This window comes from Gymnoscopelus braueri (assembly GCF_963280865.1).
Source record: "Gymnoscopelus braueri genome assembly, chromosome: 8".
Classification (NCBI taxonomy): domain Eukaryota; kingdom Metazoa; phylum Chordata; class Actinopteri; order Myctophiformes; family Myctophidae; genus Gymnoscopelus; species Gymnoscopelus braueri.
The window spans coordinates 21,963,747-21,984,614 of record NC_137609.1 but is presented as its reverse complement, the minus strand read 5'-3'; the positions used below and the strand labels follow the sequence as shown (position 1 = coordinate 21,984,614).

At 43.5% G+C, this 20,868-nt stretch overlaps 1 protein-coding gene across 1 annotated transcript in view; it reads right to left on the bottom strand.

Annotated features, from left to right (window-relative positions):
• cxadr (CXADR Ig-like cell adhesion molecule) overlaps positions 1 to 20,868 on the bottom strand; it is a 45,433-nt gene that overhangs the window by 11,024 nt on the left and 13,541 nt on the right. Inside the window, 3 exon segments of the mRNA XM_080434893.1 lie at positions 1,253 to 1,421; positions 1,423 to 1,458; positions 8,009 to 8,178. Coding sequence (XP_080291019.1) covers positions 1,253 to 1,421; positions 1,423 to 1,458; positions 8,009 to 8,178 — 375 coding nt within the window.

Below are 20,868 nucleotides of genomic sequence, written 5' to 3'. Positions count from 1 at the left end.
GAATAAAAACAAAGTAAAAAAAAAAAAAAAAGTATTTGATCAATACCATTACCTTTCCCAATATAGAACACGTATAAAGTGGATGAAATAAACTAAGAAAGGTTAGACCCACCACATGTCATTGTAGAGGAGAAGCTCTGGGTAAGTGAGTTTCCTGCACGCTGCAGTCCAGCTCATGTCTCACATGTTTCCCAGTATCGGTCTTTATACCTTGGTGCACTATACTGTCTAAAGTTGAAAAGGCTTAAACAATATTGACAATAAAACAATAAAAAGAAAGAACAGCAGCTAGGGTAGAGGCATGCTATTTGAGTTCCTCAAATATTAGTTATTTCCCCACCTGTGCAAGGTTGACACACAAACAGCACTGTTCTTGCTGCTTTTATTTTACATTTGAAACGTGGCTTGCATCCACAATAAAAAAAAATATTCATTACGTGATGTGCTTTTTATGACATGTTTGGCTATATGTATAAATAACCTGTCAAAGTAACAGTAGCTCTAATCACAACACAGTGTAATGCTACAATGATGATGGATGTGTGTATGTATATAAGATGCTCTGCAGTGCTGTGCTTGGCCTATGTAAACTCTAAGATGGAGAGGTGGGGCGCTGGGGTCTTATCATTGCAGAGTGAATGTCCCTCAATACAGGTAGGATCCCCTGGTATTGGTACGTGTGTGTGTGTGTGTGTGTGTGTGTGTGTGTGTGTGTGTGTGTGTGTGTGTGTGTGTGTGTGTGTGTGTGTGTGTGTGTGTGTGTGTGTGTGTGTGTGTGTGTGTGTGTGTGTGTGTGTGTTGGGGGGGCATCACACATTGATTTCTTTATTCACCAGAGTGGAGTATTCTTCAGAGCTGATGAGTGTCCTGACTATATTAACGGTTGCTTCTAGGGCTGCAACTAACCAATTATTTTCACAGCAATTATTCCATCGATTACTTTTTCAATAATAGAATAATCCCCATATATCAACAAACCATCGCAAAAAGAATTCTGATTATCACGTATGCCCTATTTTATACTTTGTCGTACAACGTGTGATGGAAAATCTACAAGCTTACAATGCGACACATCACGATGCGTTGTGAGCTTGTAGATTGGCTATTTTCAATATGTTATTTAGCTATTTTTGGGAGGACATTTGTTTTATGTTTCCTCTAAAATCGATATTTTATCTAAATAAATTATTTGTATAAATCATTTAAATCGATTAGTTCAATAAAATGTTGCACCCTAATTGCTTCCACTCACCCATGACGGTCAACAGTGTCTTCCTGCTTTTGATGCCAGGGGCCTTCTTCACCTTACACTGGTAGGTGCCTGTGTCGGACGACTTCAACCCTGTCAGGTTGATGGAGCCGTCGCCGGTCTTGGGGTCCGCGTTGTTGAAGTGGGCACGACCCCTCAAATCGGGGTGGTAGGTCCTCGTAGGCCCTGTCGCCTGCATACAGGATCACCTGGAGGTGGGAAGAGAGAGAGAGAGAGAGAGAGACACACAGACAGACAGACAGACAGAGAGACACAGACAGACAGACAGACAGAGAGACAGAGAGACAGAGAGACAGAGAGACAGAGAGAGAGAGACAAGGGGGGGGGGGGGTGAGTGCAGAGAAAAAAGAGGGTGTTATGAAAAAAAAGTGACAATGTTCATTCAGAGTGGGATTCTGTATCTTGGACTTATCGGTTTACAAAAACACCACAGCCTTCTGGGAAATGAAAAAACAAAGAAAGTAGACCTTGAAATGACAGTATGATCACTGAGAACATGGGCCTGCTCACTGAACCAACCAAAACAAGCGCCAGAGAGAGAGAGAGAGAGAGAGAGAGAGAGAGAGAGAGAGAGAGAGAGAGAGAGACAGTGTAAGCGATAGAAAGTGCTTTCTCTTTTATCTCCCCAACGCCCTTCGGTCTGGCAGCCTGTGCCGTGTTGCCCTTTCCTTTGCTGCCGTCAAAGCTTGGACATGGTAGAAACAAAGCCACCACTGTGAAGCAAAATCAACACCTGCTGTGTCAACAGCAGAGCCATAGCCAGTGTTGCCAGATTCTGTGAGAGAAACAAGCAACCAGGTCTAGGAAAAGCAGCCCAAAAGAAGCAACTATGGGCCACATGAGCACTTTAACATATACATCAGCTATTTGAAAATAGCAGATCTACAAGCTCACAACTGCGACGCGTTGTGAGCTTGTAGATCGGCTATTTTCAAATAAAATATTGTGGGGAAATTATAATAAGCAGATCTGGCAACCGTGGCCATAGCTCTGCTGGCGCTAACCAAAAAAAATACCCTGTGTGAATCTGTCTGCCACTTGAGGGCAAGAAGGAAATACCAGGAGATGAAGGCCAGGTGGAGCTAAAAACTCTCCACTAGGTTTGAACTCAACACAAAACAACCAAGAAACTAACCACAAAAAAGGGAGGGGAAGGAAAAAAAAACTAACAATAACGAGGAGAGTTCTAATTCTCATACAGTACTTGCGGGGGCATATTCTACACCATTTCCATGGAGACTGTCGTCTACGGGATTTTCTATGCCACAGTGTCACTGAAGGGGCACGTGCACAATGATACCGCAGGATGGAACGGTGGAAAAGAGTGGAAAACTGACTCAACATGTGCGAGTGGAGAGGATGCACAATGAACCCATCAGAGGAGGCAGAGCGCTCAAAAGGGAAGGGGGAGCTGGGGAAACAAAAGAGAAATAGCAAGTCAGCGGGGGGGGTTCTGGTGTGTGGGGAGTGAGTCTTGTCTTGGTGGAAGCCTCGTTTTGGAGTCTTGTGCCAAGTACAAAGGGAATGATAAAGGCGCTGCATATACCGTAAGCCCTGAAATCCATAGTGGGGTCTACATTCCGCTTGGTTCACAATGAAGACGAGAGAGATACCCATCAATCTTCAAAACGTCAGCAGTAATAACATTGAGGTATAAGAGCGTGGAGGGCAGGAAATTAAACTGCCCCGGGGCTCAGGCAGACCAGAACTCTACCTCTCAGACGAAAACAGACCCACAAAGGCGTGCGTGTGTGTGTGTGTGTGTGCGTGAGGGTGTACATGGGTAAACACAAAACTCTGGAAAAAGTCCCAGCTGCGCAATAACCTTGCAAAAGGATGAATCTTGACAAAAGAAAAAGCCAAAAAGGGCAGATGACAGGTCACGCTGACAAGTTTGGGAGATTATGGGCCAAGTGTAATCACACACACAAGGAATTTGACTTGTTTAGCTGTTGATGTTGAGTAATACATGTACAAATTATGTCACTATAAGGGCCTGTCATAAGTGCCCTTGTAGGCAGTTGCGGTGGAGGACAGCAGAATATCACTGTTGTTTGTGGAGTATTGACAATAACAGGTAGGATGTGTGCAGCATTACAATCCCTCCACCTGGCCTTTGGTGGGCAGAACACACCGAGCGGAGGTAAAAGACCTCTATTGTTGAGACAAGGAGGCAGCACTGGTGGACACTCAGAGTCAGAGGAGAGGTGGTCAGGGTTATTTCCATGGGGGATATGTAAAGATGAGGTCATCGTCATGTGTCACCGTTGCCCTGGGAGAGGATCAGGCAGGGGTGGGCTTAATTTGAGAGGCAAAGCAGAGAGCGATGACACCTGTACACTCGCCACAGCCAGCCCGGCTGGTTGGGAGAGAGAGCACAGTTGTTGAGTCTTTGTGTGCTGCTCCCAGGTATTTAACTGGAATCACTCTGGACTGCCACTGTGATACGGTGTATGCTTTCACAAGTGGCGGCCGTGCACCCAACTTGATCTCAAGGTGAAGGTGGAATTGCTGCCTGGAAATGAATTCAGTGGTCCTTATTGTTGTAGTGTAGCTGGAGAAAATACAACAAGGAATGTCTATAATATCCAAGTGCAATCATCGCGGATGTGTGACAGCCAATCAAAATCATTTCCCCTCTATACTGATAGTTTAGGACTTTATGCCCAAATCCTTAAAGTCCTTGCACGTAGTGTGGCCAACCGTTAACCGTTAAAAAATTGGTAACCGGTTAACACTAACGTTAAATTTTGAACCGTAGAAAAAGAAAAAAATATATAATAATAAAAAAACATTTTATTTTGAAGGGCTGAGTCTACACCTGCAACCTCACGTGACTTCCACTAAAAACAACTACTGTAAAAACAAAATGAAGTGCGCAAAGAGAAGTGGTGTTTGGGATGGTTTCTCCCAAAATAATGAGGTTACTTGTAACTTGTGCAATGCAGTGATGAAATATAGCTCTAGTACATCCGCGATGCAATGTTCATTCAGGAATATTGTTGTCCGTTTAGTGCGCAGGTGATAACCTGCGCACTAAACATGCAAATGTGCCATCATCGTCGGGGCAGTTAGTTACAGTTACTTTGTAGATTTACCGTATTTTCCGCACTATAAGGCGCACCGTCAGTGTGCCTTATAGTGCGGATGCGCCTTATAATCCGATGCGCCTTATATATGTATCAATATTGGTTCCCTTGGTTTCCGCACTATAAGCCGCACCGTCAGTGCGCCTTATAGTGCGGATGCGCCTTATAATGCGGTGCGCCCTATATATGAAAATAATACATTTATTGAAGGTGCGCCTTATACTCAGATGCGCCTTATAGTGCGGAAAATACGGTAGATTATTATTACAAAACGTACAGTAACCACTTCAGCCCTATATGCTCTATTTGAAAATAGCCAATCTTCAAGCTCACATGTTTTTGTTGCCAATTACTATAACGTTGTGCAACATGTTTGGGAGTTGATCTGTTCTGTAAGCCTCGTGCTGCTGCGGACTCGCGCTGCTGGTCAACTAGAAGCAATTTTTGCTTCTAGTTTTGTTGAAGCAAGGATGTTGCGGATTTTATTTATTTATTTATAGGCTAAATATTTTGTGTAGGCTTAAGGCGGGTTCAGACGGGGGACTATTGACGCGGGCGTTCTCGCTTGGATCAGCGGGGATTGCGCCACGATGTTGTCCTGCCCGTAGTGTGGGAAAAAAAGCCGACCACAATCCAGCTCTTGCCGCCCGCGGGCGCGTGCATGAAAACGAGTGCGCGCGAGAGAATTTCACGGGACACAATCCTTAACGGTTAATTAACCGGTAAGGCCTAACTGCTACCGGTTAATACAATTTCTCCAAATGGCCATCACACAGATATTCATGTCTCAATATCTTCAGTACACAAATGGCTGAAGAGCTTCACTGAAGGACACAACAGATGTTTGTGTGACATGGGATCAACATGGCAAGCAATCTTCTTAGTTTTTATAGTGAGTGAATCTGTGACCCATTCCCACCATTCATATTTGGCTTTAATAACGGTTCTGTCCAATGCCATTCACTGTGGGGGTAAATACAGAGGGTACACCCTGCTTTCAGCCAATACGTAGCCCAGCCATGAGAGCCAAATGCAAATGACTGTTACTGTCGGCATGCCTGGCATTTCTCATTTCAGCACAACAAAGCAACTTGCATTAGCCATGCTTCATCAGGCCCCAAAAGACTCTCGATATGTGGGCTATGAGAGCAACGATTTCCCACTAAATCTAGTTATGAATACACAATGCTGCGCGTTGCCGCCGACAGCATGAAAGCCCAGATTGGGAACATGTGTTTTAATATTGTAATGAATGAGAGAGTGTGTGTGTGTGTGTGTGTGTGTGTGTGTGTGTGTGTGTGTGTGTGTGTGTGTGTGTGTGTGTGTGTGTGTGTGTGTGTGTGTGTGTGTAGAGGGGTGCAAACACATGCCGTCTGTGGATTTATTTTGTTGCATCTGTCTCGTGAAGCTGTAGACAGATTTCACTTGTATGCGTATACATTATGGTATAATCCATCTTTTTATATATTTGATGTGGTGAAAGAAACACTTATATATCATATATATCTATGAGCACCATTATAAATGAAAGTTATGAGTTCCAGACATGCAGCTTGGTCAGGAAGTTGCATTCAGACAAATGTGTTAAGGGGTTACTGCATTGTGGGGAAGAACACTATTATCTCCATGCTCCATATTTATAGAGATAAAGCTATAGTTATTGGGTGTACAGCTGTCTTCACGCTATGGCTAATTCTCCTTAATTATTGCACAGTTGGACATAATTGGTATTAGTTAGATTTTAAAGCACCATTCTGTCTGCATTCACTCCTCATGAGCCCTGTGAGCCACGGTGCAATATTTTTTTCAGGGCATCTCGGGCCCTATGGCTATAACTGTAGTCTTGTTCCTCATCTCCTTGTCCAGCCCGGTAGCCTTGGTCCTAGCAGGCCAGTCTAATCCTACTGGGCACTGTCACATATATTAAGCAGCCGCTCAGAATTAACAAGCCATTAATTACGCTGCACGTGACTTCATAACAGCAGCAGACTATGAATGTGTGTGTGTGTGTGTGTGTGTGTGTGTGTGTGTGTGTGTGTGTGTGTGTGTGTGTGTGTGTGTGTGTGTGTGTGTGTGTGTGTGTGTGTGTGTGTGTGTGTGTGTGTGTGTGTGGTGGGGGAGACAAAATCTGAGAGGTCATTGAGAATGATCCTGCACAGTGGGAGATGCCTGTCTGGAATGGCTTAAGTCTGAGTTATACTTAGTTGTATGCCGGTGTTGCGCACTGGAAATAGCCAATCTACAAGTTCATAATGAGTTGCATTGCGCTGCGTTGTGAGCATGTAGATCTGTTATTTTCAGTGTGCAGCACCGGCATACTGTACAACCAAGTATAAATCAGGCATTAGCGACGTCTAGTTAGTTAGTTGCATTTGATGGGCTGCAGCAGATGAAAAAGGAGAAAATAATGAACCATGAAACTGGACTTGATTTTGGAACATTCAAAAGATTCCAACCGCTGCCTGGAGACACTAAAGGGAAGGAGCCCCACTAGGGAACCACCCACAGTGGAATCTGCAATCACTTGAAGATTGTAGGAGCCATTAAGATGCAGAAAAAGAATCAAAACAGCATGGGCTTCATGATATAAATCATTAAATAAATGAAATGTATTTCTTCTCCCAGATAACTAACAATTAGCAGCTACCTTTTCGGTGCCTTTTCGGAGGTCAAAAACAAATTGATGGGTACAAAAAGCGCCCCTAGTATGGCACAGTTTCAGACAAAAGAGTGCAGAGGGCATGGCATGGTGGATGGGTCAGTGAAAGAGAGAACAAGGTGGAGGGGCGAGAGAGACCAAAAATGAGGGCCCTTGAGATAAGAGTCAGATAGAGAGCGAGAGCGTAGGAAGAGAAGTGGAACAGGCCGATGCCTCTATAATTGTGAACACTCTGGTCTGAAAGCATGCGATGGCAGAGCCCATGTGGATGAGGGCCACCAGGTTGGATGGTGAGTGATGACACAGCTAGCACTCGTGTTCCCACTCTGTGGCTATGGGATCTCTCTACAGAGATGAATGCTCAATAGAAACACACATGGCTCAGGTAACCTTTTACGTGTATACATATCTGCCCATTCACGATAACACATCCGCGCCCATGTACAATTATATAGCTATACCATTTCATCTCTTACATAACTTGCATAATACACATGAAGAGGTTTGTGCCAAACCACACACACTCTGACCATGTGGGATTTATAAAGCTTTAAACCCATGTTACAAGTTAAACATTAACTGCTGTTTTTATAGCCAGCTTTGAGGAGCGTATGGGAATGTTTTTTCCCCCCCAGAGCCCTGTGCGCGCGCAGACACACACACACACACACACACACAAAACCAGACTGACTGGAAGAGTTCCATTTAGCTGGCTAACACAGCGGAAGAACAGAGCCCAATTTCATCAAACCCGCTCAGATCCATGTTCCAATAAAAAGAAACTGTAAAGCAAAACAAAATGTAATACCTGAAACCCCATTGACAATGAAATGACCACTTTCACACGGCAGCCATTTTGCCGTACGTCATCACATAACATATTATAATTGCAAGTCTAAGTTCCGTGGGGAACATTATATCACAGATGTGCCACCACCCACAGACTAGAGGAAAAAAACAACACCTCCCAACATTTATAGAGAGACGTACCACTTTTTCCTCCTTCTGGTTGTCGGAGGGCAGCACGCTCCATTCAATGTCCAGCGGTCCAGAGTCTTCGGGGCCCAGAATGAACTGGCAGTCCAGCTTCACACTATCCCCGCTAGCCCTCTCTATGGAGGTCTGCCCTGTGGACGTGATCTCCAAGCCAGAGATAACACCTGCATAGACAGGAAGGAAGGGTTTAAAACCTGTGGCATACAGACACATAGTAGACCAACATCATCAACATTACAGTATGACATGAAAAATCCTGATGGTCCGGGACCTTTCCCCCCGTCTTTCCTGAATAACAGGAAAAAGGCTCGTTTTAGTACATTGGTTCTCAACCTTTTTAATTTCAAGGACCCCCAGTTTGATATGCATTAGCCCACGGACCCCCATTTGATACGTTTTTTTATACTCTGGCACCCTAATCTACACTAGAAAATGTATTGTTTGTGTGTCTGCGTGCATATAACCTTCCTTTAATTAGTTAATTGCATGGTCATGAATAAAAAAAGGTTTGACTGTAAATATAGGTATTTATAACAGTGTTTCAATACCAGCCCTTAAAGCATAGCATGTTTCGGCTGTAATGAGATTCGAGGTAGGAAATAACATGACTGATACACAATATGAAAGCTGTGCCACATAAGGCTGGTGTATTGTGGGATTGCCATAAAAATGAGGAATCGTGTTGTGTGTTGCAACAAAAGCTTGTGATGATTATTTTATAAATGTGGAGTTATGAAAAATACATTAACAATTTTCTCCTGTAAAATGTCATTGTGGGCAAGTATATAACAGTGGGTGATGAATTATTTGAATCAGGTGAAAAGCTAGGGTTATTTTGAAGATTGGCAGAGTAGTTACTACTATTATAAATACATATAATTGATGATACAGCGTGAGGGGAGACAAAGGGAATAAAGCAGTGCTCAATGAAAGAATAGCAATGATGACACAAAAATGCAGTCTATCATCCAACTGGAGGAGCTGCTTAAATGGTTATTCTTAGAACGAATAAACACAATTTCCTGGTGACATTCTGGGCTACGATTCTCTGTTCAAGAAGAGATTTAAGCTGCAGCAAGGAACACCACAGACCATAGAGAATGGAGTTGTCACATGAAGCCTCGACACATAAAATCCCCTTTGACAGCCCGCCACGTTCCTCTAATAGATAGGGGGTGGGGACAGCTTTTTAAAAACATTACATTGTCACAACATGCTGTCGGAAAAGTCTGAAAGACAGACACTTTTTTTTAAAATATATTTTTGGGGCTTTTTCTGCCTTTATTGATATATTGTATACAGTAGACCGACAGGAAATGGGGAAAGAGAGACGGGGAGTGAAACGCAGCAAAGGTCGTCGGGATCGGGATTCGATCCCGGCATTAGCCTAGGTGCCCGGACCGCTACGCCAGCAGTACGGGCCTAAAAGACAGACACTGAGGAAATTATGCAAAAATGCAGCAGAACTGTGAAATGCTCAACTATAAACAATAGACGCGTTTTTTCACAGCAGCCTTGTGTATAGCATAAATTATACATGAAAATCCATGACCTGTGCTAGTGTTACATGCCCCTCCTTTCTACCGTAACTAACTGTTACTGTACCTCCTCTGTGTAGAAATATTTCCTGTTATCTGAAGAGTTTTTTTTTTTTAAAGGGAGGGTGTGTAAGATTTCTACAGCTCACGTAAAAATACATGTCTCCACATAAGTACATGTCCTCGTTTGTAGGGGCAAATGCAGACAAATTCATGTACACACACACACACACACACACACACACACACACACACACGTTGAAAGTGCATGGCACATGCTGTAATCTAGAGTGTGCAGCGGGTTTGGACCAAGGCCACAGGCAGCCCTCGGAATCAGCATGAGCTACTGCAACTTCAATAGTGCTCCTCTTCATGTTCTGCCAGACCATACTCCAAGTAACACCCCCACACACACACACACACACACACACACACACACACTTTGTGTGTATCTGATGGTAGGGGCCAGCCTTGATGGAGGGCACTCTGCATAAATATTCTAGAAGCTAACCACCTTTTTGTTTGGATTTCAAATATTTTAGGAATGTACTCAAGAATCAGATGTTATCTCCACTGTAATCTGATTCTGTATGAAGTATAATGTACAGCCAGAATATCTAGCTGCGCAAACTGACAAATGAAGTGAAAATGAAGACGTTATAGGCACAGATTTTCCTCGTTGTGGATTTGACGAGACATTGTTTTTTCTTCAAGATTCTGTCTTGACAGAGAATGTTGTCAGTACATTAGACAACTAGCCTAAAATCTTATAGCGCCTGTCTCGCAGGCCCTGAGGCTAGGATGTTTGAGCTACAGGTGATCTGCCTCCTCTCATGACCTCCGGTTCAGCACAACAGCTCACCTCTCCCAGGACTAAAAAAAAAAATGCTCAGAACCTCAACCCCCACACACACAAAATGCACAAAAGGCACAGAAGTCTCAGTCTCGGTCACACCCACTATTGTTGAGCCTAGGAATTGATACGGTCACCGCATAGTTCTATTCCCCTACTGTTACAACTGCAGCTGGCTGATTCAGCCCACTGACTCTGACAGACGCCCTTGATGAGAGCGATCCATCGCCTTGAGCAGAAAGTGAGAGCAACAGCAAGCGATAGAAACAAACAGAGATATGTGTCTGTCAACGTCAAGCAGGATACCGAGTTTGGCATCTGTGTGACAGGAAGCTGTGTCAATCCATCAAACGGGACTTTAACCCATTAACTGCCAAGACCGTAGTCCTACGGGCCGTTAAATCCAACTGTTAAGCGCCGAGACCGTAGCCCTACGGGCTGCGGTCTTTTCGCGCATGCGCGGTCCGGGTGCACTTTCGGAATTTTTTTGATCCACTTCCGTTTCCGGTTTGATGACAGGAAATAGAATTATTTGGGATCCGGTTTTCACGATCACGCCCGCCCTCGTTCTACAGACGAAACTGAAACTCAATTCTCTTCCTGTAGTTTTTTCTCCTCGCATTTCACTGTTTAACGTAATCCGCTCTAACTCAAACATGGATGCCCCGTTTGACACGTGGTTTTCACTGGGAGATACAGGGAGATCGCGCGGATGTAAACAGACTGTGTAGCGCTCAATCTTAAGGATTTTAACAAGATCTATGGCGACATGAAAAAAACAAAAAAACAACAAAAACACCTTGGCACTGGTGAGTACATTATGAGATTAGCCCTTGGCAGTGGATGTGTTAAGACCGGGAAAGAATCTGTGTTTTTTTTTAGATTTCTTTGGCTATTCAAAAATAACAGATCTACAAGCTCATAGCGCGGCACCGAGTGCAGAAGAGATTTATGAGATCTATGAGCTTGTAGATCTGCTATTTTCGGGAAAAAAGTCGTGAAAATGTGTGCAAATCTTTGAATACATATACATTTATAACTCAAATCTTTGCTTCTGGGGGGTCCCTGGAACAACATATTTTGAGATGGGGGTCCGCGGCCAAATACATATAATTTCGGGGGTCCTTGACATGAAAAAAGTTTGAGAACCACTGATATTATAGCATCATAAGTTTTTTCAAAAAACTGTTAGGATTTAGAAGACATTTGTAGAATCCCCATAAGCAAATATTTGAGTTAAAAATGTTTGCACAAACTTTCACGATAAAATTAAAAAAAGCAGATCTACAAGCTCATCTATGAGCTTGTAGGTCTACTATTTTTTAATAGCCCAAAGAAATCTAAAAATGACACACAGATGCGTTCCCGGTTTGAATGGGTTAAGTAGGTAGCCGGGGACATTTCTGCAAAGAAGTGCAGAGATATAGGAGAAAATTGTGTTGTGTAAAATAACCAACAAATGCATTCAGCTGGAACCATTTATCAGGGTTATCGTCTCCCATGACCTGTTATGAGGTGATTGTCCCATCTAATCAATGACACACGTGTGACCTTGGGACGCATTCATTTGTACTACAGTTTAAAGAGACATGTCAACCAATCTAAGCCACACACTGGGGACACAAAAAAAATGCCACTTCACACTCACAGTGCCATCTGTTCCACTGGCTTATAGCTGTGCAAATTGTGAATCTGCCTGACTAATGATGGTTCAGGTGAGAGAGGTGCCAGGGTGAGGAAAGAAGACATTGCATACAATAGTGATCTAATACTGATTCAACACTGACGTCAACAGAAGGAGTGTCTGACTAATCCAGCAACTGCTGAAGCTACACATAAAACTCCGGAGTGTTAATTAGGGGTTAACATTTAATCAAACTAATTAATTTGAAAGAATTGATTGGGGGGGGGGCTTAAGTGGTTAATGAGACTAATTGATATAGTTGATTATAACAAATCTATTAGAAATGTTGCGTGCCGATTCGTTGATGAAAACAATTCAATAATTGTTTTTAGTGAAAAACATCCTTCTTGATTACAAACAATACAGCATCATATCTCAAAAACCAAGAACAAGGGATTCTGGGAAAATGCTGGGCAAAAAATGACTCATATTTTGACTGGCTATTGCATGTAATCGCCACAACAACAAACTAACAAAATACCAATACGCATAATGAGCAACAAAAGCATTCAAGTCATTCAGACGACCCACATAACCCCAGCTCTCAAATCTAACCAGGCTTTTACATTGATCAGCTCCCCTGGTATTGAAGTTATTTGTGAGCGACAGGCACGCACCATTCCTTTATGCTCGATGTAAAAGCACCCAGATGGCCATCCTTTTTATGCAATTCAAATTATTATAATGGAAATTCCCTGCAGAAATCCCTTTCATCATTTTAAAACAGGCAATCGAATGAGACTATAACTGTATAATTCTGAAGGAGGATGGGGTGGTGAGGAGGGAAGGGAAATGAGCCCTCAAAGATTATCTGACTAGATAATTCTAGATAATCCTAGACAAATCAATCACTCAAACGTAAATAAGGCGACAGGAAACGCAAACGCAACAAGTAATCGAATGGGAAAATTGACGTTGATGGAAGGATCAGGGATATTCAAACGTACACAAAAAACTGATGGAACTAACAACACGTTAACCACAACACTTTTCATCATATCCAATTATGACACGGAGACAGCAGTTGTGAGGCACAAACTCGACAGCTGAGACACAATTTCCATGTAATGATTGAGGACTAATTGACTATGTTCACCCACTAGTAATAACTCTGGGCAGAGTAACATAACCCAGTTGATGGGACACAAAAAAACATGGGTGGCTGATAGTTACTGATTAACACTAAATACACACACACACATACAAACACGTAAACCATAGAGCATGTGACGGGGGGGGTATCCTGTTCAACAGTGAGAGAGTGCTCCATATAATCAGTGGGTTGCATGAAATGTCCTTCATTCGCTTTATTTAGAGTAATGGCACCACTGCAAAGGTAAACTGGAGTGGCCTTCCTCCCCAAAGGTAATATGGCAGATAAGAGAACCTATTGTTAAAGTCAAAAGGGGTTCCTATGAAAAATTAAGCTGCTGGTGCTGGTAAACGTACATGCAGATGCACGCACAAAAAACACACACACACACACACTGAGAGAAAGGTGTGCAGCACAGCATACAATATCCTTGAGCACATATAAACTGACTGACATCAGTTGGAGTGATTATGTTCTAAAAAGTAAGCGTGTGTGTGTGTGTGTGTGTGTGTGTGTGTGTGTGTGCGCGGCGCGCGCATTCGGGCAGGGGGAAGAACAGCAGGGGAGGTTACACTGGCTAATTAAAAAGCCTTTCTTGCCTGTGTCTTTGTTCCAACTTTTTCTTTTTTCTTTTCTACAACTTGCTGCCTGACACAGCAATTCCCGCCATGGTTGCTCAGAAACCGGAAATGAGCTAAAGGAATGTTGGGGTGACACCATAGAACCCCATCCCCCACACACCCCCATCGCCCTCATACACACACAGACACAGGCATGCATGCACCCCTGATTATGGTATGCCAGTCCCCTGGGCCTCCAATTCTCTCCAGTCCTGCTGATTGTAGACCTCTTTGTGGCCACACAATGGGGAGTGAATCCTGTCTCCTGGCAACCGATCCTACTGAGAAGACTGCCACGCCACTCGAGAGACAGCACGAGAGAGAGAGAGAGGCAGGGATGTGTGTGTGTGTGTGTGTGTGTGTGTGTGTGTGTGTGTGTGTGAGAGAGAGTAGGGGGTATAGAAAAAGGTTGAGTAGGCGGGGATAGAATTGGGGTGTTCTGAAAAGGGGCATGTCATACTCAGAGTCTTTGTCACAGGGCCCGACTTCAACTGAAATTCAGCGAGGTCATGTTAATCAGCTACATACCAAATAAATACATAAAACTGGGAAACTGAAATTGTGTTTCAACTTATAACCGGGTTTCTGGTACATAGATAAAAGACAAGTTTCTATTTCTGAATTTCTGTGGCTTCCAAAAGCTATGTATGGGGGGGGGGGAGAGAAGAAAAAACAGTCAAAGATTAGGCTCAGAGTAATCTCTATTACTGCTATTTGCTATTTGCAGAATCTGTCAGCACCACTGCCTTAAACATGTAGTAGTTGTGTTGTTAGTAGGAATAAACACAGGAGCACCCGGGAGGAAGTGGACTATGAAAGGGGAGGAGCCAAACCGAGTTCCTGTCTCTACACAAAAAATGAGGTGGTGCCCCCAGAGAGTAGCTGTACACATGCATTTGTGCAACAGACACAAGATATGAGGTTTAAGCCATGTGGCCAGGAGGAACTGCTACAGAATACAGTAATAAACCCTTTAGCTAGAAGACAGCTAACCAAGCCAACCTCTCCTGACCCTGGTGGTCGCCCTACTAAACACTCTCCCGGCCTTTGGTTAGGGCCACGCTGGATCCTAATCCTCTTTCCCTAGCAGAACTCTGACATCATAGACAATCACCAGGAGTCTGGAGTCACGTCTTACAGAGAAACCGAGGCCATACTGTAGCTATTTCAGGCTACAACAATAAGACGGTAAACAAGAAAGCTTGGCTAAGTGAATGACATCGACTTGTTTACATCCTTAACCACTTAAAGACGTGGTGAAATGAAAGATATGTTTTTCACACTTTTAGAGCATATCCGTGGTCATAATATGGACATACAATAGATGCCAAAAATATTTATTTGTGTATTCTTACATCAAAAGTCCCTAAAAAGCCAATCTTAATTACTTCCAGTCAAACAAAAACATACTGCGTGATGACATGGACTCTTATCAATATAAATGAATCTAGAATTCATTCACCCGTTTGATTCCCATAGCTCACGTTCCTCCAAGGCAAGCACACCTGATTTTAATTACAGAGCTACACCATTTTGAATCTCAGTGAAGATGACGTCCAGACGGTGTATTACTCATTTTAAACTTAATCATAATCAGCACACTAAAATACATATCTGAAAACATTTTAGGTTAGAAATATGCAACGTAGTAATAAAACATGCTTCACACTGGCCATCAGCCAGTGTTTTCCTTTTTTATACTTTGTCGTACGATGGTGTTGCGTGGCTAAAATGGCCAATCTACAAGCTCACATCACGATGTGTTGTGAGCTTGTAGATCTGCCGTTTTGGAAAAAAGAATTCTGCTTCCCAAAATAGGGATGCCAGGTTGAAAGTGGTTAAAAAGCCTATGAGTCTCCTGACTGTAATCTAAAGCTTTCTTTTTTGACAGAAGTGAGCAAAATAGTTTGTTAACTCTGGAAAAAGACATCGCTGCAATTTTCCTGTGCCAAGAAGATACAGGAGAGATACAAGCGAGTGCATTTGAAGTGGAAAGAGGTTTTGAGAAGCTGGCGAGGCAACAGAGTGCAAAGTGCATCAACACACTACGGTAGTTCTAATGAGGATTCATGCATAGTTGGCATCCCTCTCAAAAACTCTTCCAAATGAAAATACTTTTCCCCCTTTGAAAGAAAGAGAACATGGTATACAAGAAGCTTGAAAAGGGAGAAGATCTATTTTGGGCTGAAATTAAAGAGTGAAAAACACTTTAACAGTTATCAAGAGCACAGTACGTTTTCCTGGATGGGCAATGATGCTAAGTAACAGATGGATTCTTATTACAAAATGGCAGTCCGGGAACAAATAATACTGAAACACACGTCTTTAATTTTCACACCGACAAACCCCCTGGGCATAATACCTCTGCCCTGAGGCACACAAAATAACATAATGACTAGTGTGGTGCTCTGAATGCTTGCCCTGAAGTCAAGAGGATTTGTTCAAATGTGAAGCCATTTGGACGCCATGAGAGTGAGTGGAGACTGGAGAGATGATTTGTTTAGTGCCGTTAAGGGCCCGGGACTGTTCAGCCGTACCGACTGTTAATGCAGCCTTAAAACTCAACCTGCCACATGGTGCTTCTGCCATCAAATCTCAGAACATATGAGCTAAAGGGTGGGCAGACATAACAGATCATTAACCGATGAACGGCTAACAAAAGACAGGCGCATTACTTGGTACACACTACACAGGCCATTAAACAGCGTTCTGAAGAGCGTATGCCTGTGGGGGATGAAGTCTGAGCTTGGTGTGAGCATCCACAGGCTTCTGTTGCTTCCAAGTACAAGACTGATACTGATTGAAACCAGACTCCTCCATCATGACTCTAACCTCAGCTGTGTAGGCCCTGACCTATCAGGCCCCTTGACATTACTATTAAAAAAATACTGCTTATTGTGCAGCTGCAGATCCTGTGAATGATTTGATTGCCAATAGCCATTTCAGAGCAAGCCTGGTAAAGGGGATAATTATGCTACAAAATGTTTTAATTATTTTAATTACTATTTTCAATTGGACGGAGGACAACAAATGTTCAGAAAATATTAATAGTAGATGAAGGGAGATGAAAAAGGAATCAGGAAGGTTGGCAGGGGAGGACAAATTCACACACTGCCTCCTTAACCACATGAACCATTGCATCCCTATTCTGGCAATGTCATAATACTAGGTGAACATTTGGAAAAGATAGACGAACATTCATCGAAAGCATCGAAGCAGATCTACAAGCTCACAACTCACGTCCCATTGCGACAAGTTGTGAGCTTGTAGACCTGCTATTTAGCTATTTGATGTACAACAAAGCATATAGGGTTAATGGTTTTAGTTGAGTTTATTTAGTTGGGAAAGCAACTACATTTGGTTGGTTAAGCAAAGAGCCTTTTTTTATGGTGCCTTTTTCCACAGGCATCCTCATGCCATGGCCTTGGAAAGTGTACTGGTTATTTATAGATCATGCATTACCATTTACAAGGTGTAGGACTTTGGATTTAAGCAGCTGCTGCTTGTTTAAGTCCTCTGTGCTCCGCTGTCTGTCCTTGAGCTGGATGCAAGTCACTACGGCCAAACCCCCAGTGATGACCATTAAACCCTACCTTCATACCCGTCCATCCCCCTATCCCCATGAAAACAATGCGTATTTGTTTAAAGCACCCTAAAAGAGTCAGATAAGATAAGAAAGTCCCAGTCTCCATTCTCTCTTCCTCACCCCCCAGTGTGTGCGCCCACCGGGCTAGACCCGTGGCGTGGACACACACAGACACACACACACAGATGGCTTGTGTCCGACTGGTTGGAGCTCAGCGACACAGTGTGCTGGTGACAATGGGGAGGCTGGCTGATAGGCAGTGGGCCAGTCGTGGGCCGTTCATATAGCCCACTGATAACAGTCCTGTGGGAAATAACAACAACAGTAAACAGCTTGTGTTCCAGCGCGAGGAGGAAATTAAAACACAAAAGGCAAAGAGGCAAAAGGTGCAGTATGTGAGGCGTCTCTAGAGACACGATTCCTTGCCTTGTGTAGAAAATGCACGCCTTTGTAGATGTCGTTGGGGAGGCAGAGGGATACGAACATGAAAAGGCTGGAGTGTGTTCTTTTCAGTCAGGGGAGCCCGGTGGAGTAATTACAAAATTATGTCATCCTTACTTCTCATGGAAACGAGAAAACACTTCCCTGCGAGCAGTTACTAAACACTCACTGTGTGAGTGGAGAGTGAGATTTGTGGAAGAATTAAAAATAGAAAATGTGCATCTACTTGGAGTCGCACATGGGCTTATCTTGGTTTACGGACCACCACAGCATTAGCAGGACGAAACCATTGCAATTAGTCATGCCCTGAAAGTAGTGTGGGGAGTGCGGGGGCTAACTTCAACCCGAGATGTTGGTTTTAACGTAACCAACCACGAAACAGCAACAGTGTGAAGCACATTGAGCTGTGCGATTGGCTGGTACAATGACCCAATTAAAACAAATGGATAGGAAGGCTGATGTTTCAGGTGCAGGTTTCAATTAATCATTAGCCTGCTGTTTGTTGGTGAACGGACATTCCAGAGGGAGCGCGTCACCGTCAAGAGTGAAAAGATATCTGGAACCTCAGTTCCCATTATGAGCTCAGAACAGAAGGAACTGTGGATCATGGCACGGATGCATACAATACTGTAAATCATCACACTTCCTGTGGGTACTTTAAATTCCACCACTGTACAGCTCCACCACAGGTGGAGGACACTTCAGGCAGCAACTTTTCTTACACAGTGCTGCATTTCATCCTCCCAGTAACAAGCCGGACAAGAATCCATTATTATGATATTCATCATGATATACACAGTTTAAATTTGTTAACAAAGCATTGTGAGAAATTATCTCAAGCTCCTTTTGAAAGTTTAAACACAGAAGAGTGAGTAATCAGGAGAGGGTGTATGTATGCCATCTCAGGTGAAAGTAAAGGGGGGAGACTTTATGATAGACCAGGCAAGCATTTGTACTTTAACACAAAGCAGAAATTAAAGCCACATGTCTCACTGGGGTGTAGCCATTAGGCCTCTCTCACTCTCACTCTCTCTCTCCTGACTGGGTAGTGGGGTGAGAGGGGAAGGGTTGCAGCCATGCTTTTCAGCACAGCATAGCCTATCCCCCCATCCCCCAAAACAAACAGTGCCTGTGATAAGAGGCCAGACCCCTGCCCGCACCCCAGCCTCAGCCTTTGTCCATCCCTAAGGGCACAATGCCAACGTCCATCAGGAAGCAGCATTGCTGATCAAACATTCGGGCACAACTGTTGCTGAGTACAGCCACTTTAGTCAGACTGCCAACAGACTTACACCAGGCTTCTAAATGTGAGGTTTGGATGTGTGGCGGAGGGCAGATAACGAAATGGCCTACACAGGCTTAAAATGAAGAGACTTTCATACCCACCCACCACACACAAACAGCATAGAACATAGCCCAACTATCTAAGGCTATGAAAAGCACAAAACGGGTTCTCACGATTAGAGCTTAAGACTGACAGAGCGTGAATATCATTCTAGAACATTCCCCTCTGAAACACGGGGCTCAATTAAGGATTAAGAAGTGGAAGTCCTAACAAGCCTGGCTCTCAAAGTCATTAGTAATAGAAATTAATCAAAGGAACCAGGAACTGACCTAAAAAGAAAAATAGGGGGAAAACATACATACACAGTATACACACACACACACACACACACACACACACACACACACACACACAACAGGTAAACAGTTTTCAGAAGGGCCTCGTCTAAAACAGGCCATATGTTTCGCGGTACCTTTTCACCAATGTAGGACATCTGTACGAAAGATGAAATGAGGATGAACATGACTGGGTGGATTTATGAGGAAGCGGTTTCCCATCATTGAGAAAAGGCAAATCTGACCAGGTCAGGTTTGCCTTTTCTCAATGATAGGAAACATCTGAAACGCATCACTGACACTAACAACTCTGGTATGCCCGAGTTTCAGCAAAACTCACAATGAGCATGTCCACTTACCAGACCTTCCCAGACCACTTTGCTCCAACATAAAAGGTGTCTGGTAAGTAAACACAGACAGACGAACATGCTCACATAAACAATACAGTAAAGACGGTTGTGGCCGACTGCCAAGCAACTAAAAGGATTGAGGTGTGAGGATATAGGCTATAGACGATGTACAGACAGTGGTATATGTAAGGACTATCATGACTAGCTCCTGATGAATTCCTGGGCCTCCGTTCCTCCCCTGGCCTCAGTAGTTAGGGAGGGAGCCTTTTAAAACTCTGACGCAGATAAATATTGGATCCGACAGGTTTTAGTACTTTCATGTGCCCTATTCGTGGTTCAGAGGAATGTGTATAGATATTTTATTAGTCCCCCCCCCACACACACTCACACACACAAGGAATCAACTCATAACCTGGATTAGCTCAAATAAATACATTAACAAGCTGCATTCGGTGGAATTGTTAGTTCTCTTGGTAAACAGAAATTGATCCAATTGTCTCGGTCGTGGATGACTCTCACGTTTTTGTGTAGACATTTTGCACATTCCAACAGATTAAAGTATTAACTTGCATGCCTGTTTTTAGATGCATGTTTTACACAGTAACCCATTTCCACTATGCAGCACGGGAGCATGTAGGCCAGTCAGCTGGGTTTGCTCGGAGGCAGTCAATGACTCTGTCTTGCTCACGTTGTTCCCTCCGAGGATGTGGTCTAAATTTAGGCCCTTTGCCCCAGGACACTGCATGGTGGTAATTGTCCTCTGGCTGGACATTAATTTGTTAATATATGTTTTTTAATGTGTGATGCCTGGGTGGATGCCAGTGTGACCCTGCTGCTGGATGAGCAATGCAACACATTTCAATCTGGAGTTATTGAATTTCCATTGAAATAGTCTCGGGGCCTCTGTCTGATAAAACTGTCCATTGAGGAAGTACTTTACAATAACCACAAAATGATCAATACCATTTCCAATGCTTTTTTTTTTACGACAGCATCTCTCAGCTTTTGATGGCTCACCCCGGAAGGCAGACTAAGGGGGTTGAAATCTGGAACAAACCAGACAACCTTC